The sequence below is a fragment of the Parasteatoda tepidariorum genome, chromosome 8 (genome assembly GCF_043381705.1).
Source record: "Parasteatoda tepidariorum isolate YZ-2023 chromosome 8, CAS_Ptep_4.0, whole genome shotgun sequence".
NCBI classification, from domain to species: Eukaryota; Metazoa; Arthropoda; class Arachnida; order Araneae; family Theridiidae; genus Parasteatoda; species Parasteatoda tepidariorum.
In genome coordinates this window covers 17,333,551-17,351,686 of record NC_092211.1, presented here as the reverse complement: position 1 = coordinate 17,351,686, position 18,136 = coordinate 17,333,551, and the positions used below count along the sequence as shown (strand labels likewise).

The 18,136-nt window shown below is 31.2% G+C and overlaps 1 protein-coding gene across 1 annotated transcript in view; it reads right to left on the bottom strand.

Moving 5' to 3' along the window:
- LOC107443385 (choline/ethanolamine kinase) overlaps positions 1–16,705 on the bottom strand; it is a 21,571-nt gene extending 4,866 nt beyond the window's left edge. The window contains exons 1-7 of the mRNA XM_043043222.2: positions 16,581–16,705; positions 13,189–13,455; positions 10,549–10,774; positions 7,495–7,622; positions 5,516–5,596; positions 3,792–3,850; positions 1,934–2,021 (exon numbers count right to left, since the gene is read on the bottom strand). Of these exons, the coding sequence (XP_042899156.1) occupies positions 1,934–2,021; positions 3,792–3,850; positions 5,516–5,596; positions 7,495–7,622; positions 10,549–10,774; positions 13,189–13,307 (701 nt within the window). The 5' untranslated portion in view covers positions 13,308–13,455; positions 16,581–16,705. The remainder of the gene's footprint in view (positions 1–1,933; positions 2,022–3,791; positions 3,851–5,515; positions 5,597–7,494; positions 7,623–10,548; positions 10,775–13,188; positions 13,456–16,580) is intronic.
- Between the last annotated feature and the right edge of the window lie 1,431 nt (positions 16,706–18,136).

Sequence of the window (18,136 nt, the reverse complement as noted above, 5' to 3'; positions counted from 1 at the left end):
TCTGCTCATTATTATTTTTACTCCTAAAATATCACTACTATTTTGATCAATAAAAAAATATATCACAACTATGATAATATGTATAATTAACTATGTTTTAGTTGAATTTATGAACTGTTACAATTGACCCCTTAAGTGGGGACAATTGTAACAAGTGCACGACTGTCAAAAATTGTTAATAACTAATATAATAACATTTAAAATAAGGTGTTTTTTTTCCAGTAGAGGATAGTCTACTTTACTCGTCTGTCAATCAATACTAATAATATATTGGACTTTTCGTTAGTTAAATAGTTAAGTAAGAAATAGTTAAGTAAGAAATGTTACAATTGACCCCACTCTCCCCTACATATAAATAAATAGGTGTAGTAGCCGTTATTCTGTAAAAAAAATTCTGCACTAATTTTATGGTCAATCGAGTTCTTGTGGAATTTATTTCAACATACGAAGGTTGTTAAATCTCAAACAAACTTGGATTTTGCAATGAAAACTTTACTCATGATAAAATGACTTTGAGCCGTGGCAGAACAATTGGTCTCCGGTAAGACCTACCGAGTACATGCGATATACGTGCTCATAAAATCTGTGGAATCTGATATTGAACAGTACCAAAAGTACAGGGTTCTAGAAAAGATTTCCTTTCCCTTTAGATCTATGTCTAAACTGGAGGAGTGATGACTCACGAATAAGTGGTGCTGCCATCTCTCTGCGTGTTTCTGAGCCAAGGTGTACTTTCACCCTCGCTATGCTCGCTTGTCAAACGAAAGACGCATCTTCCTGATTTAATTCGCAATGACTGGTGAGCTTGCCTTGACCAAATATTATTCGAGGTAAAACCAGGACGTTTTTTTGGTAATGATTGTATATCGGAACACTAAATCTATCGGTGGCACAATGCACATTTTGAAGGCCGTGAAGAGGTCAGCAATAAAACTAGAGCTTGTTACCACCGTTAGATTGAATTTTGTTTCTTCGAATGACGTAAACAATCTGCTGATGAGAGAAATGTGTTAAAAGCTTTGCCAGTCCAACTTTGTCACTTACTTCTTGACCAACCCAATGGTCCCAATGGTTCTCCAGCAGCCAATTGTCATGATTTGGCTTCTACAGGCTTTTTACGTCTTTGGTTGAAAGCTCTCATGGAAGGACATCATTTCGAAACAGTTGATGCAAACAAAGAGGCTTGTATCAAGGAGCTGATAAACATTCCGTGAAAGAAAACTTAAATCGACATCTTATGCTAAGTAGCATTCGTTTTCTTGTTTTTTTTCTATCTTTAACTCTGATTTAAAAGTTTATTTACATAACTAAATTTATTGAATAATTTGCATTTGAAAACTATTTTAGAAAATGGAACAATAAGAATACTTCCTCTTGCAAACTCTTATATTAAATTTTAATACTTCTCGGCATTTTGCGCTGCAATCCAAAATTTTACGAATTTCCCGTCTTTTTCAAATAAAAAAAATTTTTAGTCAGAATTTGCTTCATTTCAAGCATATATTAATTTTCCAATTAATTTTATAACATTTATTAACAATGTGCAGAAAATAGCGTTGAAAAATTGGTATAATGAACGGCCTAATGTCATGGTAAGGCATAAATCGATAATGTACTGTTTTTTTTATGACGTTGATATATAAGCAGTTAATATTTTTATTGTTATTAGACTAATGTATAAATTGTTAATGATTTTATTGTTTTGATATTAATTCATAAATTGTTATTGTGTTTCATGGTATTAATGTATAGTTTTATTAGAAAATGCAATAATGGTGTTAACGCATTTTTGAGGTTAGGACAACATTGTTAGATATACACATGAGATATATTCCCGATTGTTCATCGAATACCTTAATTTCTTTTTGTAATCTTTGCGAAGAACAGAAGGCAAGAAGTTCTAGCCATATATTTTCAACAACAGAATGCCTACCTACAGTTGTATCCCCCGAATTCAAAATCAATGATAATAAGATTTGGCTCTAAATCATCAGCACACTCATCAGGCAGCAGAATATTTCCTAAAAAAATTGAAAGAGAACTATAATTTCATTAAATTGTATTAAAATTCTATTGAATCGTGTGTTGTTGGCATTATATTAGAATAACCAAAAATATCGAAATCTTTTCGATGTTATCATAATCTATAAGTTAAAACTATGATTGCGTAGTTTGGTATTTTCGTTTGTTTCAAGGAGAAAAAAATTTACTAGAATGAGTTTTAAAAATTTTAACAAATTGTTGAGGTAAAAAGACGAATTACGATCATTTAATGCATTTCTGTGCAAGAGTATATGTTATTTTTCAAATAAAATATATCTTTATAAACATATTGTCCTAACTAGACCGCTAAATGTTAATGTGGTACCACATGCAAAGAAATTCCAATTAGCTTTAACTTAAGCGTGCTACCACCAATAATCGCTAATCTTTGTTGGAACCCTGTATCATGCTGTTATATTGATGCATTCAGTTTATTTATATGTTGGTCAAAATCATTTTAAATTAAATTTACAAATGAAGAAAGCGTAAATGTAAAAGCGTAAACCACTTAAATATAAAAATAAAGAAAATTTGGATAAGAATGTGATTGTATGAAGGTTATTTTCTAGGCGTCAGTTGCGGACCATGTAAAAAAGTCGAAGTGAAAGCCCGCGTGAAAGCTGAAATATTTTCAAATCGCAAAATATCACGAAGTTTGAAGGTTTCTAAAGTTAGCGTACGACGTGTAAAAAAGAAAATTGAGTCAGGTGACGAATTGAGCCGGAAACGAAAGACATGACGCGGCAGATTCTTATAGTGCGTCTAATAATTTTGCCAGGACATCGCAACCTTAAAATTGATTTTCCAGACCATCATATTGCAAAGCTTAATTAGCTTATTAAAGCTTATTAGCAAGTTTTGTGGAAAAAGCCATACATTGTGATACCACAGGATTCAATGAAATTTTTACTTTTGAAAACTAAAGAGAAGACATAAGCCTCAGGGCAATGGCAGCTTATTTTTGTAGTGACGCATATTTATCTAAAATACAAAATACTTAATTTTCTTTTCACTTCAAATTGCATTCCAGTTACCGTAAAGAGCCACTTTAAAGATAAAATTTTAAAATGGGTGGGAAAAGGGTCGTAGACGGTCTTAGGCGCACAGATAAATTTCGATGACTTAAACATCAGTTGCCTTGTTCCTCGTGTATCCAAAGTGTCCAAAATGAATGTGCTTGATTTTCTGGACTGATTTTATCTACGCTATAATATCATGCATTGAAATGACTGTTACTTAGTAATATATATATTTTTAGAATCTCTGAAAAACATAGAAGCAATAGATATTTCCTTTAAGGTACAGAAATTAATATTGCAGTCAGAAAAAAGAAAAACAGTGTCAAATTTTTACCTCTCTTTTTTAAGATCTGACGGAGCAGAAATGATTTACAAACTACAAAAATTAGTTTCACGAGGTGACTGAAAATTGTTTCTTAGCAAAAAAGAACTATGATGCCACTTTACTACGAACTTCGTATTTTACATTCTGTTCTTTGTTCCAGCCGAATTTAATGAATTCGAAAGAAGTAAAAAATTAAATTTGCTATAATTGATAAGAATTAAATTCATTTGATTTGACTAGAACTAACCTAAAACTCTATTTTTAGTTTGGATATTATGGAGCATCATGTATTTCATATCATGTTTACTCTGTTTGATTACAAATGCACAGATTTCATTTACAAGTAAAAATGAAACAATTTACATAAAATGCTAACTATTTCTATTTTTGATTATAAAATTTACCTTGGACGAGATCATTGTGGCAGAAAACTGATGGAGAACTAAAATTTTTTATTTCTTTTCTAAAAGAAAAAATTATGAGAAAAGTAAGTAAGGGAAATAAATAAATAAATATATATATATATTTATATATATATCAATTTAGTAGTTATATATGTAAATATATATGATTATTTCAAACGCTATCCGTAAACCGGGGTATTTTTGCTGAAATTTAAAGCATAAATTTTGAGCTTTTGTTGTTATGACAAGAAGTGCATTTTAGTCCATTCTTTCTCAATTAAGGAGACAAATATCACCACAATATGTNTATATATATCAGTCGGACTTCTATATAACGATCTTCCCTTTTGCGAATAATTTCTCTATTTTAGGAACCTTTTCAAGGAACCAAGAACATTTCGGAAATTTCTTCGTAAAATAACTAACATAATGGCGAAGCGAATTTTCTATTTAACGAACTTTTCTTTGAGATCCACTTTTCCTATTTCCCAAAATATTACAGAACATTTTAAACTTGTTAACGCATTTTATGGGGGAAATAACCTTGAATTGAATTTCAAAGCCACTTAACTTTTAGAGAAAGCAGTAAAATCACTTTCTCTTTTTGTTCGCTTTTCAAGCGAAAAACTCTTACATAAACGGCAAAATTAACGGATTTTATCAATAGCAATTGAACTTTAGAACACATGTGGTAATGTATGTTTAAAATTACTTTTATAATAAATGTAGTTATAATTTTAAGCATAAATTCTGCTTTTTTTAGTTGAAAATGTATAAAGCATAATTGTATAACACTGGATAATGTTTAGCTCTACTCTTGCCCATAATCCTCATAGAACAATCCCTGACGTCTGTAAGCTACTTGAACATAGTTGCAGACCAGGTTCACTCATTCATGGCAATAGTTTTTCCTGCGGGGGATAGTGTTTACCAACAAGATAATGCACCGTGTCATAAGGGTCGAATCGTCGAGGAACATTCCAGTGACTTTCAAGTCATGTCTTGAACCCCAAATTCACCTGACCTTAATCCAATAGAGCATCTGCGGTCCTACTTGGAAAACCAAATTCGTGCTGCCACGCTACCCCCTCGCAATGTGAGAGAATTGCAGGACCAGTTGGAGAGTGCTTGGTACCAGATACCTCAGACCATCTATCAGCATCTTGTGGAATCAATACCTCGGCGGGTGCTAGCAGTTTTGAAGGCTAAAGGTGGTCCTACATGTTATTAGCAGGGTGGTCATAATGTAATGGCTCTTCGGTGTATATATATATAAAATTCATATATTATAATTCGTATGAAAAATAGAGATTTATTATACAAAAGTTTAATAATTAAGTGCTGTAAACACTTAATCAGTGTCTAAACCATTTATTATGATAGGTTTGGACATTTTCTTGTTTCTCTTTTTGGTAAAATCCCAGCATATGTTACACACTTAGAGCTATTTTGAAAAATGCTCCGTAATGACACGTAGATGCTTGTCTCTAAACTGTGACTAACGCCAATGCAAATGAAAAACTGCTAAAATGTAATAGCCCACCGAATCTCGCCAAATCTACAAATAGCGATTGCAAACTTTATAGCCTTCCCAAACATGTCGCCCAATCCACAGCGTAACCTACACTAGGATTATGCCCCCCCTTTTTTATTTTTCCTATTAACCTTGGCGTACATTAAGTGCACAATTTTAAAATTAAAAATACGTTTAAAACAAAACAAACCTTAAGAAATCCATCTCTTCTTTATACATGACGACCTCTGTAGTTTCACGAGCTCTGAAGTTTTTTATGTCTTCAAGCCACCTTTAAGTAATATAGGAATATCTTTAGGAGTTAGATATTTTGAAACGGTAAACTTTTATGTCTACTTATAAACTAGCTACATGGATTATTTTTTTACATAATTATTTATTTTCGACTTAAGGATGTGTGACAAAAAAAGCTAAAAACCATATTTTTAACATAATAATATCATTTTTCAATAAAATGTGTATTGTGTCGCAAATTAAAAAATAAATGTCAAGATTTAATATCTAAATATTTTTAGAAGAAAAATTTATGTAATCAGTTTCTGCATTATGGGTAATTTTTTAAGCTGTGTCAATTTTAGCTGTGTCAATAATTTTTTTACGTTCTTTTTGAAATAAAGCATATGGAAAAACTTGGAGAACTTTACTGCAGTTTTTTAATTATACTAGCTGCTTTTGGCAACCGGCTAGGTCACTTTATGTTGCAAAAATGTTACTAGTAACCAAGCCAAAGATGCAGCACAACTATACTTAAATATTCAAATTTTTCAACTCGTCTTCCAATCCTAACACCTTAACTAGTTGCAGTTAACTAGCTAACTTAAGCAATGTACTAACAAAATTTTTTCACCCCTTCTAGCTGTTGCCCGCTTAATTATTATCAAGAGATATCAGCGATATTCTAATATGTTGAGTTTAGTATATACAGTAGGGAACCGATTATCCGGAACGGTCGGGACCATCGCTATTCTGGATACCTGATTTTTCCGGTTTTCTGAATCACTACAAAAAGCCGTTTTTTTATTGTTAAACCCAGCTAAAAAAAAAAAAAAAAATTGGAATTAATCTTAGAAATAAGAAAAAACGATGAAGTAATACACTAACGATTATTTTCAAAATTATGGTAAGGTATACATCTTTAAAAAAAGGAAGAAAAATCGTAAAATCTTACGAGGAAAAAAATTTTTTCTTAAAAATGGCGAGAAAATGTATCGAATTTTGTTCCGGTTTTTTGGTTTTCCGGATAACGGGTTNGAGGGTTGATGGTATGATGAATGCCGATGGATACTGTGATATTCTCGACAATCATGTCCTTCCTACCTTGTGGGCAACGTACGATATGGATGATTGGTTGTATCAAGACGACAATGCAAGATCTCATGTTGCAAGGAGGACTCTTGATTGGTATGTGAACGACAACGTTAAACGCATGGAGTGGCCGAGGCAGAGCCCTGTTCTTAACTCAATTGATCATCTCTGGGACGAATTGAACCGTCGGTTGAGGACCTGCACCCCAGTCTCCAAAAGCAAGCATGAACTATGGAACTTCCTGTAAAGCATTTAGAGGGAAATTCCTCTTGCCACTATGGCTAATTTATAGGAAAGCATGCCCAGAAGGGATGCAGTTGTGATCGCAGCCAAAGGAGGCCCTACCTCCTATTAGTTTTAATAAATATGGATTTATATCGTTACAGTGTCGTGTCCCGTCACTTTCTTCCAAATAGTGTATATATATATACATATATGTATATATAGTGTGTGTATAGATAGTAAACCAGTACTGTCTCTCGATAGTGAGAAAATGGGAAGAAACACATTTTCTGTCTAAGTTAAGACATTATATCAACAATGACCGAAAATACCTTACAGTCTATTAGAGACGGATGCCTTCTGTCGTTTAAACGCATATTAATTTTAACAATCCAGAAAAATGTAAACACTTGATAAAATCTCCCAAAATCCGTTAAAACTGTGGTGATTTTTTTTATGAAGTGTCGAAATTTGAAGTAACCGATAAAATCATATAGTTCTGCAGTTCTTGCCTCAGGAAATATTTTTTTTAAAATTCAGAGGAGAAGTTTTATCAGTGTTGAATTTTTAAAGCGTGTAAAGAGTGTCAAAATTCAGTTTGCCTTCAGAAACTCCAGTCGATTAGAAGTTGACGTCACTTACTTTGTCACGTGATTTAACCATGTATCCGGTGCTTTTCTGAGTGGTAGGTTCAATGCATGAATCTTAGCCATAGATCTTGCAATTGATGTAGACAACCTCCTGAGATCGTGTGAGGGCAAATGTTTTGACTGCAAGTACAAAGTAATGTATAAAAAGTAGGATAAACCAAAAATGAACTATCTTCAAGATTAGGAAAGAGCATTATTAGAGCAATGCTTCATTAAACTATTTATCATTTGAACTCTCCCCCCCTCCTTCTCGGGAAAGCATTATGTAAAATTCGTATCTCAATAATTAAACTACGATCAACTTTTGTCCCTCAGTGGACTGGTCGTTAAGACACGGTTCCCAGCAGATCACCGAAGTCAAGCATCACTGGCTGCTGTCAGTGAGCGAGTGGGTGACCACTTGGATCAGTCTGCGTAGGGACCGAGGGTGTGCAGTATGGCTCCTTGTTGAACTGTTCTACCGTAAAGTGCACAGCTTCGCGTACAGGTCGTCGGGCTACCAAAGCGGGGGTGCCATTCCCTCTGCAGAGGATCAAAATTCTGATGGCATGTCTTCGGATCATCCTCAGGGATGTTTCCCAGACCGTCGCCAATAGCCCATTGTACAGCTCTAGTGTGACGTAAATGAACTTTAACTACAACAATAACAACGATCTACTTTGAAGAGCATAACAGGTTACAGATATTGCAATAACAAGATGCAGATTTCGCTAAAGGAGGGCTACAAATTTCAACTAAAAAATCATGAAATGCTTTGATTAAAATTTAAAGTAGCTAACGTTTTCCTTAAAGAGATACTTTAATCTTATTATACTTAAATTTTTATACTATGCAAAAAGAATAACATCAACTATTCCCACTAACTGACTCTATTCAAGAAAATCGGTTACCTTCTTCAGTACCGGTTTTTTTTAGGAATAACACTTTATAAAAGTGAGATGTGACGTAGGTCATCACAGATTCAGAAATTAATAAATTAAATTAGAATCGTCAATTAAAATACAATAAGGGTTGATTATGGGAACATCGACCAAAACTTATCGACGCATGTTTACAGTGTGCAAAATAAATAAATAAATAATGGGATCACTCTCCATAACTTTTGATCTAATGATTGGACCTTTCTAGAACCTAATCTTAATGGTTCAAAGGGATGGACTCACATATGCTAATTAGTATATATTTTAAGGTATGAATAAATATGCTTTTTTTTCAACAAATTCGGATTTTCGACCCTCAAAATATCAGAGGTAGCCGCAATCTGGGAAATATGCTCCCAGTTTGGTATGGAATCCGAATCCGTTGAAAAAAAAAACGTGTGCTTATTCAGAGAAAGTACGTTTTTGGGTCTGATATCGTGACTGCACTAATTAATTAGCATATTTCAGATCACTCCCTCGAAGCATTAAGATTGTCCTAGAACGTGAAGATCCGATCATTAGATCAAAAGTTATTCAGGGTGGTCTGTTTATTTTTTTTTTCGCACGCTGTGCATGTGGTTAAATGGTATTTAGTCAAGTGAATTTTTAGGTATAGTGTTAGTTATTACGTAAAACTTGGTTTTAAAATATATTTGCAAATGACAAGAATTCAGTTAGTGTTCGGATTAAAACCGTTCGTAACCACAGTGTTAGTTTAAGATACTTCCAAATGAATATAGTAATAGAGTCATATTTGTGTAGAGCTAACAGTTGCCGGTCTCCCTGTAACAAATGCTGATAAGGTCGCAGGGATGGGAGGTCACTGAAACTTGTAAAGAATATTTTTACTATTCAAGAATTGGGGATATTTTATCTGGCAATCGATAAACTTAGATAATAATCAACTTTGTTAAATGGTTGCAAATGGAGCTTTAACAAGTTTGCCTGTTAACCGAAACTGATCTTTACAAGGAATGCTGACAAAGATTTGACTGACATTCTTTAAGCAACTTTGAAAATTTAAAAACAATGTTATTTATTTCATTATGAGAGAGGAAAAGTTGTAACATTAATGGCTCATTTCAGAAAAAATAAGGAGATTATATTATGGTAAATTCTGAATTTATTATGGCAAATTAAGAATTGCCTGCTTTCCCAAGTACATAAGCAAGCCTTAAGTTCGGTTAAAGGGAATCAGCAGGGCATATATTCATAATGTTAAAGTTGAACTTTTTCTATGTATTTTTTCTAAGAAACTACTTATATCGCTTTGGAATGGAATTTTTGGGGGATATTTGAGATTAGATCGAATTTCCTCATGCGTAGGTGCCTCATTTTCAGGTACTTTATTTACATCACACGTGAGCTGCACAATGGGTTATTGGCGACGATTTGGAAAACATCCCGGAGGATGATCCATTAATAAATATTGTGTACATTAATATTTTGAAAATTTTATCTAATGACAACGAAATTAATCATCTTTTTTTCTTTACCTCATTGTACTTTTTACAGTTTTTGAGCAAAATTTTGGAATAACTATTGCTTTGCAAAAAGTATAGAAGACATGCATCACAATTTTGTGATGACCACTTCTTCAATTTTGACATAGTTCTGAAGGGGAAGAAAATTTTCTCCAGATCCCTGTACCCATGATACAGCTCAGTGACCGACCACAGGACCTTCGATTTCATAGATTTTACGAGGAGGCGTATATCGCATGTACTCGGTGGATCTTTAGTGGGGTAGAGGACCGAACCCCGGCCCGTCTGGTTCGAAGTCCAATTCTCTACCCACTGGGCTATATCAATTGTATGCTATGATAATCTTTTAGCGTTAACAGGAATAAAAAAGTTTGCTAAAAAATTATTAAAATTTTTTGAAAAATTTAAGGATCTCAGTTCATTATTTAAAAAAAAATTCTGCCAAAGATATTCATTAACAGCTATCACAGTGTAAATATGTATATGTAAATATTCTGAAAGAAATTGAAGCAATATCTTGTTTAGATGCTGAGAAAAGGTCCATTGGAAAAGGTCAATTTTAGCATTATTGGTATATCTCCTACAGACTTCTCTTAAAAAGCAGAAAAGTAAGGAAGGTTCAGTTTATAAAGAAACACTTACTGGTATATATTCTTCGATTCTTCCATTTGGGAACACTCCGTACAGTTTGGGTCCTAATTTTTTCTCAGACAAGATCACAAAGGTAGTTGTTTCGGTCACTTTCTTATGCTCTTCTTCCTGTAGTGGTCCATAGATCCTTAACAGCACTCTGCGAGGTGTGTTCGCATTTTCTATCACCACATCGTTTGCAAGGGAGCAGCAATAGAGAGCATTTGAGACGCCACCGCTATGTTTGAATATTAATCACAAATTTATTTAAAAAAGAATTGATTGTATTGCATAAGTGATTCCCTACTGGAATATTGTGAGTTCCATGAAATAAAAGAGAGGAATTTCTATCCGAATTTCAGAATTAGTTACAATAATAGGTACTCAGCTGTGAACTATTTTTAAAATGCTGTTTTTTTAATGTTATTTTTGACATATATCGGTTTGTTACTTTTATTAAAATATATTATTTTTATTTCATTAAGTTATTTTTTTTCAATTTTTACTAAAATTGATTTATTTTTTATTTTACAAAAGCTATAAATAGTTCTATTTTTATAAAAACATTAAGCATTTCTTCACAAACATTTACATAATAATCATAGAAGTCATATATGACTATAATTGTAAGAAGGATGCTTTATTGCTGTGTTTATTGATGGAAGAATCCTTACTGATTGACTCAAAAAGCAACGTGATTGAAGCAAAAGCTACCAAAGCTGAGGAGCCATTCACTCTGGAGAGAATCAAAATTGTGATGGCATGTCTTCTGATCATCTTCGGGGATATTTCCCAGACTGTCACCAATAGCCCATCGTGAAACTGCAGTGAGGCATAAATTAAATACCTATCTACCTACTTGTCATATATCTGCGCGGTGTAACCTCAACTAAGAGCAATACTAGTCTTGAAAAATTCTGCGTATTTTAGTCGATAGGAAATTATCGATAATATATAAATCCAAAATATTATTTTGCGAGTTGTGTTTACGTACAGTAGCACATTTCTCTAAGCTTTTTTCATCGCTGCACTTCATGTTACATTTCTCCAACAAAAATATTTCTTAACCTGTATGTCAACTATGTGCAGACAATATACCATTAAGTGTTAATGAATGGATCATATTTCATCACTTTCTTTTTACTAGTGCATTACCCCGGTATTCAGCTATGGTCTCCAGAGATTGGTATCACTATTTAAACCGGTTTAAGCGGTTCATTTTTATTATCAAAAATATCACCATAAGATTTCAGAAACAATCATTAGGACAATTTTTATTAGATTTTTTAAACGGGTGCGCTCCACCTGTATTTCAACTATGGTCTCCAGACATTGGTGTCACTATTTTAACGGGTTAGTGAGGTTCATTTTTAGGATCCATTTTAAAACCACATAAGCTAACAGAAATCATTAGGATAATTTTTAAATCAAATTCTTTACACTTTATTATTATTACTTCATTAGTATTATTTCATTACGAGATATTGAACTTGGTGATAGACTAGAAACTTTAAAAGTAAGTATAATTCATGAAGTAATTCCATCTAAATAAATTTTTAATATTGAAACAACTTTTTTAATTCTAAATATTATTACAATTAATTAAATTACAGTTATAATTATATTATTCAGTATTTTCATAAGCTTTAAATATTTTACATTTGAAAAACTTGCTGGATGAAATTTTTAAGTGATATTTTAGGGAAAACTAGCTTAAAGGTTTATATGTTTTCCGTAACTTGCTTTTATTTTCGTTCGCAAGATTCTGATTTTCGAAATTTTATAAATTCCAAACACTTCTTGGCCTTTTAGTTTGCTGTAGAGAGAAAGATTTACTAAGGTTACACTCATCGGCTATCGGTTCCAGATTTTCACATCGTACTTTTTTGTTATCAATATTAGATGCGTACTTTTTAATATTTCTTAAATATCAAAATGTTAAAACGTAATTTTCTTAAAGCTATAGTTTCACTTTTTTATATTAAAATACTGGTAATAAAAAAGTTTGATTACCTTACAGAAAAATAGAGCTTAATCACAAAATTTGCTGCTTTTTGACCTTATGCAACCAAAATTTATCTAGCTACTAGACACATAAAATCAATTGATTCAAAAATATTTAACTGAAACTAAATTTTTAAAAAAAGTCTTAAAACTATAAAGAATTAGAACTTAAAAAAATATCCAAACAACTGCCTTAAAAAATTCATTAAATGCAACCTTAATTAACTGTCGTAATAAGTCCAAGAAGTTTGACATAATAAATTTTGGAGTTTAGATATTACTTACGACTTACGATCACTTCTCATCAGGCTTATAATATGAAAATTTTCTAATTTTTCCAATTTATTTCAAATTAAAAATTTTTTTAAAATCAAAAACCACTAAATATATTGGTAAATGATGCCAAAAGGTAAAATCCATAACTTTTCGGGCATTAAACGTATTAAGTGTAAATTTAAGAATACATTAAAACATTCAAATCACATGATAAGATGTATATTTCACAAATAATCACTAATTATTTTCAAATTTCATAACAGTTATTAAGCGTAAATTTAAGTATATATTAGAACTTTCGAATCACATGACAAAATGTATGTTTCACAAATAATCACTAATTATTTAAAAATTTCATAACAATCATCTTACCTCACAGTTGAAATGCTAAATTTAGAAATAGGTATGTCAGTCCATGGTTGGCCTAGGAAATCCTTGCAAAGTCTAAAAGCTTCTTCTTTAATATTGTTTTCATTCATTTCACTTGTCATTGTGCTTTTTTTTTCTTCTTTAAACTTTAGCTACATATTCAGATTTTGTTCCTGATTAAAAATATACTTTCATAGATTTGTAATCGGGATTTGAATCTTTAACGTGGCATGATAGCTATTCGACACGATAAAAACCAGTCATATTAATCTAGACAAAGGAAATAGTAAGATAAGAAAGAGTTAGTCAATAAACTAAGTTATCACAAAGTTAAAAAGAATCGAAAAAATGAAATGTAGATAAAAAAGTGTAATGACATAATGGAAATGGCAGAGAAAGATAATGTTACATATGCATAAATATACTTAAATACATACTTACATAAATAGATATACACTATAAGCATACATAAATATATATTTTTACTTGAGAAATTTGTATTACTTAGAATTTTTTTTTCTCTTCGAAAAAGTATTAAAATTTATGTACTTATAATAAAGTCATGATTTGTTTTCGAATTCGTGAACTGTTCATTTTGGGAACTGTTCTTTTTAATTGAAGTAAAATTTGTTAGATCAATATTTTTTCACAACATCACTCTACCTTGTAAAAAAAATCCTAGGCATAATTTTTGCAGATATTGATGAAGATGTAAAATTATGTTCTAAACCTGAATTTCAATTAACGTTTTTCCCCACCACGTACAATTTTCTAGAAACATTGTATGTGGTGGTTATGATTTAGTTTAAGTTTAAGATTTTTAGATGTTAAGTTTATGATTTTTTGATAATCTTATGACCATTCCCGGTGGGAACGTGAGGTCCGGACGCCCTTGTGCAATTATCTTCCATACTTTTTTGCAAGAATTAGGCGCAACCCTCTTCGCTCGTTTGTGGCCAGGCATTTTTATCATTTAGAGTAGTTTTGGGTTAGAAACAGAGGGATAGAATATGTATAAAATAAACAGAATAATTTCAAAAATGCAAGAAAACTTGATCCTATTTTAGAATTTTCTTTTTAAATTTAAGGAAGCGAATACTCGAATCTCTTTCTTCGCATTAAATATTCATATTTTGAATTTTTCACTTCTGTTGCCAACTAGCAAAAATTTAATAACTTAATAATTAAAATTATTCTTTAATAAATTAAAATTATTCTTCATCCAATAATTATTCTATTAAAATTATTCTTCATCCAAAATGAAGAAAGTGATAAATATTTGACGGAGAATTTCCCCCGAAAAAGGAGGTCAGATACGGATTAGAGACATAGAAGGGGATTTGGGAGATACAGTGCAATTACTAATCAAATATCTGATTAAATTTAGTATTATTGTTTTTATAAACTTACATAACATTAATTCTATTTTTATAACAATAATTATTGATAATAATATTAAATTATGATCGATTATATTTAGGTTTTAGATTTGTTATTTAAACAACATAATTAAAGATGATATAAAAAATTTGCGCATCTTATATTTTCGTAACACTTTTTATGTGCAATGCTTTTTTGATTGGAACAAATAGTTCCTGATGTGCAGCAAAGCACCCGAAAATGAAATTAACTGTTCGACCTTTCTCCTAACCAAATTATTGGGACTATTTCTTCAAGGTTTCGGCTAACCCCTATAATTTAAGGGTCCATATCAATACGACGAGAAAAATATATGTTCATTCAGAGAAAGTATACTTTTATGTGTTATTTCTTATCTTAAAGTATCGCCTGCACAATCCCTCAACTTATAAAAAGTGCTCGCTGGTACGTTAAAAATAAGTACATTAGATCAAAATAATTAGGTGTTCCGGTTGTTTTTCTTTTAAACGCTGAAAAAATTATGAAAAAGTAACAATAGGTGACAAACGGAAGTAATAAAATAGTGCTATTGCTTATGATTAATATTATCACAAATTTGGCCTAAGAAATTCATGTACGTTATCGTTTTTCCTTAATACACAGTGACCTCTCGTTATATTCCATTTTCTTGCTCTATTACAAAAGCAAAATGAGTACAGTAAGTGACTGTATTAGTGTTTTTTTAAATTTTTTTAAGGTAAAAAAGACAGAATGACGGTCTAAAAGGTCGAAGAATTATTTTAAAATAAAAAATCGTCAATAATGTAATTTTGCCTTAAAAGTATTTATATTGCCTTAAAAGTATTTATATTTTCCGAATTGCATTGTTCTCTAAGTTATTTATAAATCTATATGTTTTTTTTTACGGTAAATATTTCGCTTATAATGCTTAACAGCTTCCCTTTTTGTTGAAATTTTTCACTATAGCGCATATAAAAAACTCGGAGGTAAAAAGTGATTATCCTAAACAAATCCATTGAAAATTTAACTTCTTTACTCTAAATAATTATATCTAACACTAGTTTTAATTTTGTTCCCGTAGTACGAGTTTTTGTCGAGAGATGGCAACACTATATCTATTCATTCTCACAAGAAGTCGAACACTTCTGCAGTTATCTCCAGGGTTTTCTTAGCCTAGCTGTCTCGCCGGTTTGACAAACGTAGTGTAGCGTGGTAGCGGATTCGAATCTCACTGCATAACACAAGATCCAGCTTTGTAATGCCCTTCTCTAATAATTGGGATTTCATCTCTAACTAGAAAAAGGTTTATAAACCCTTTTTGTTATGCGCACATGTATGTACAACAATAAATAAAAACTTTGACAGGAAAATGTCATTGTCTCCTAATAAAAATATGAGTTATAAGTTTTTGAGTTATAAGTTTATATTCATCTATACATAATAACAAACGCGGCTGTGTGTCTATTTGTCTGTCTGTATTCACAATGTATCGCCCCAGAAGTCTCGCCCAGGCGCGAAACTCGGCACATAATTGTGTTTTGACATAATGAAGAAGTATGTTTTTTCTTTTTCAAAAATTTGGATTAGTTTTTAAGTTATCAGTCATTTTGAAAGAAAATCTATGCTTTTTTGTCTTCAAAGAGCCACATTCAAAAAACTATTGAAAAATGCATATACTTTTCTCCACTCTTATAAATGTATGCTAATGCGAACCTTACAATTGAAATATTAATTTTCGACAACTTAAACTAATAATACACGAAGGAATTAATAATTTAATTCTAAGGTTCGCATTAGTTTACATTTATCAAAGTGGAGAAAAGTTTAACTTTTGTATCAAAAATGTGGCAACATATTCGATACGTAAATAGAACACTTCGCTTTGATATGATAATCGCTTTCCTGCTATGTTTTAAAAAACCTTATTTGTGAAAACCTTTAGCATGGCGGACAGCTGGCCGCCTCAGGCGGCTAGTAATTAAATAAAATTAATTATTTTAAAGAAAAATACATACCAACTGAGTATAAGACAGCTAACACGTGCGCAGCGCTTGTTTTAACTACCGTCATAACACGACGCGGAAGTAAAATGCGAAAGACTTTCTATAAATATTCGTCTCGAACACCACGAAGCAATTTGACATAAAAAATTGTAACATCATGCTTTTAACTCAAATGTAGTTTTTAAGTCTAATTCATACTGAAACGTAAGAAATGTTGAGAAACGAAAGTGCGGTGACATCTTGCCCTTACTTTTATGAGATTTTGTCTTTAATGAAAATAAATATGTTAAGTTTTTTTCTCTGCGTGTGGTTTGTATTTTAAAAATTTGTATGATGTTCATTTGATGTAAATTTAATTTAATGNAGGCAGATGACGTAAGCCGAGTGCAGCGCCACTAATTTGCATATTGCAATTTTACTCAGCTACTCTTAGTGGACAACATATGCAAATTTTGCACGGTTTGGCTTACTTTTGAAAGAGTTATCGCTATTTTTGTGATTTTTCCTTAATTTATGATAACCAGTGTAGTTGTCTTAATATACTTATGAATATAATATTCATAATTAAATAAAATTAATTATTTTAACGAAGGATACATACCAACTGAGTATAAGACAGCTAACACGTGCGCAGCGATTATTTTAACTGCCGTCACAACACGAAGCGGAAGTAAAATGCGGAAGGCTTTCTATAAATATTCGTCTCGAACTCCACGAAGCATTTTGACATAAAAAATTGCAACATCATGCTTTTAACTCAAATGGAGTTTTAAGTCTAATTCATACTTAAACGTAAGAAATGTTGAGAAACGAAAGTGCGTTGACATCTTGCCCTTACTTTTATGAGACAAATTATTTATCTTTAATGCAAATAAATATGTTAAGTTTTTTCTTTCTGAGTGCGGTTTGTATTTTAAAAATTTGCACGATGTTCATTTGATCTCGTAAATAAGTTTCAGTTTATTTCTTTGTATTAATTTTTTGATTTTTGCTCGTAAAGCTTTCTCAAAATAGAAAAAGAAAGGCATGAAGCTTTCTAAAAAAAGCCATTTTATAAAAAACTATCTTGCATAATGGTCTCGTTTCCTCAGAAAAATTTAGAACAGTATTCAAGTTGTTGTTTGTAACATAATTTGTATCTGTACTAGAAGTTTATTTCATTTAAAGTGAAAATAAAAAAATAATAAAAATAAAAAAGTAAAATAATAATAATAATAATAAAATATAAATAAAAAAATAATAAAAAAAATAGTAAAAATTTTAAAATAATAAAAATTAAAATAACAATGAATATATTAAATAAAATGAAAAAAAAAGAAAGAATGAAAATTACTAACAAACAAAATCTAAATTTTTTTTTCAAAATGCTATAAGCGAAGGCGACGCGATGCATTAAAAATAGTATGAGTAAACATTCCAACAATTTAAAATGCGTTGAAAAAAATAATATCTACCACTATTGCAATATAAGTACCTATCATTGTAGTATACTACAGGACTTAAGAGATTGCTCGTTTCTATTAAATAAATTTGCTTAATCATCTAATTTATTGTTTCAAGCGTATCCT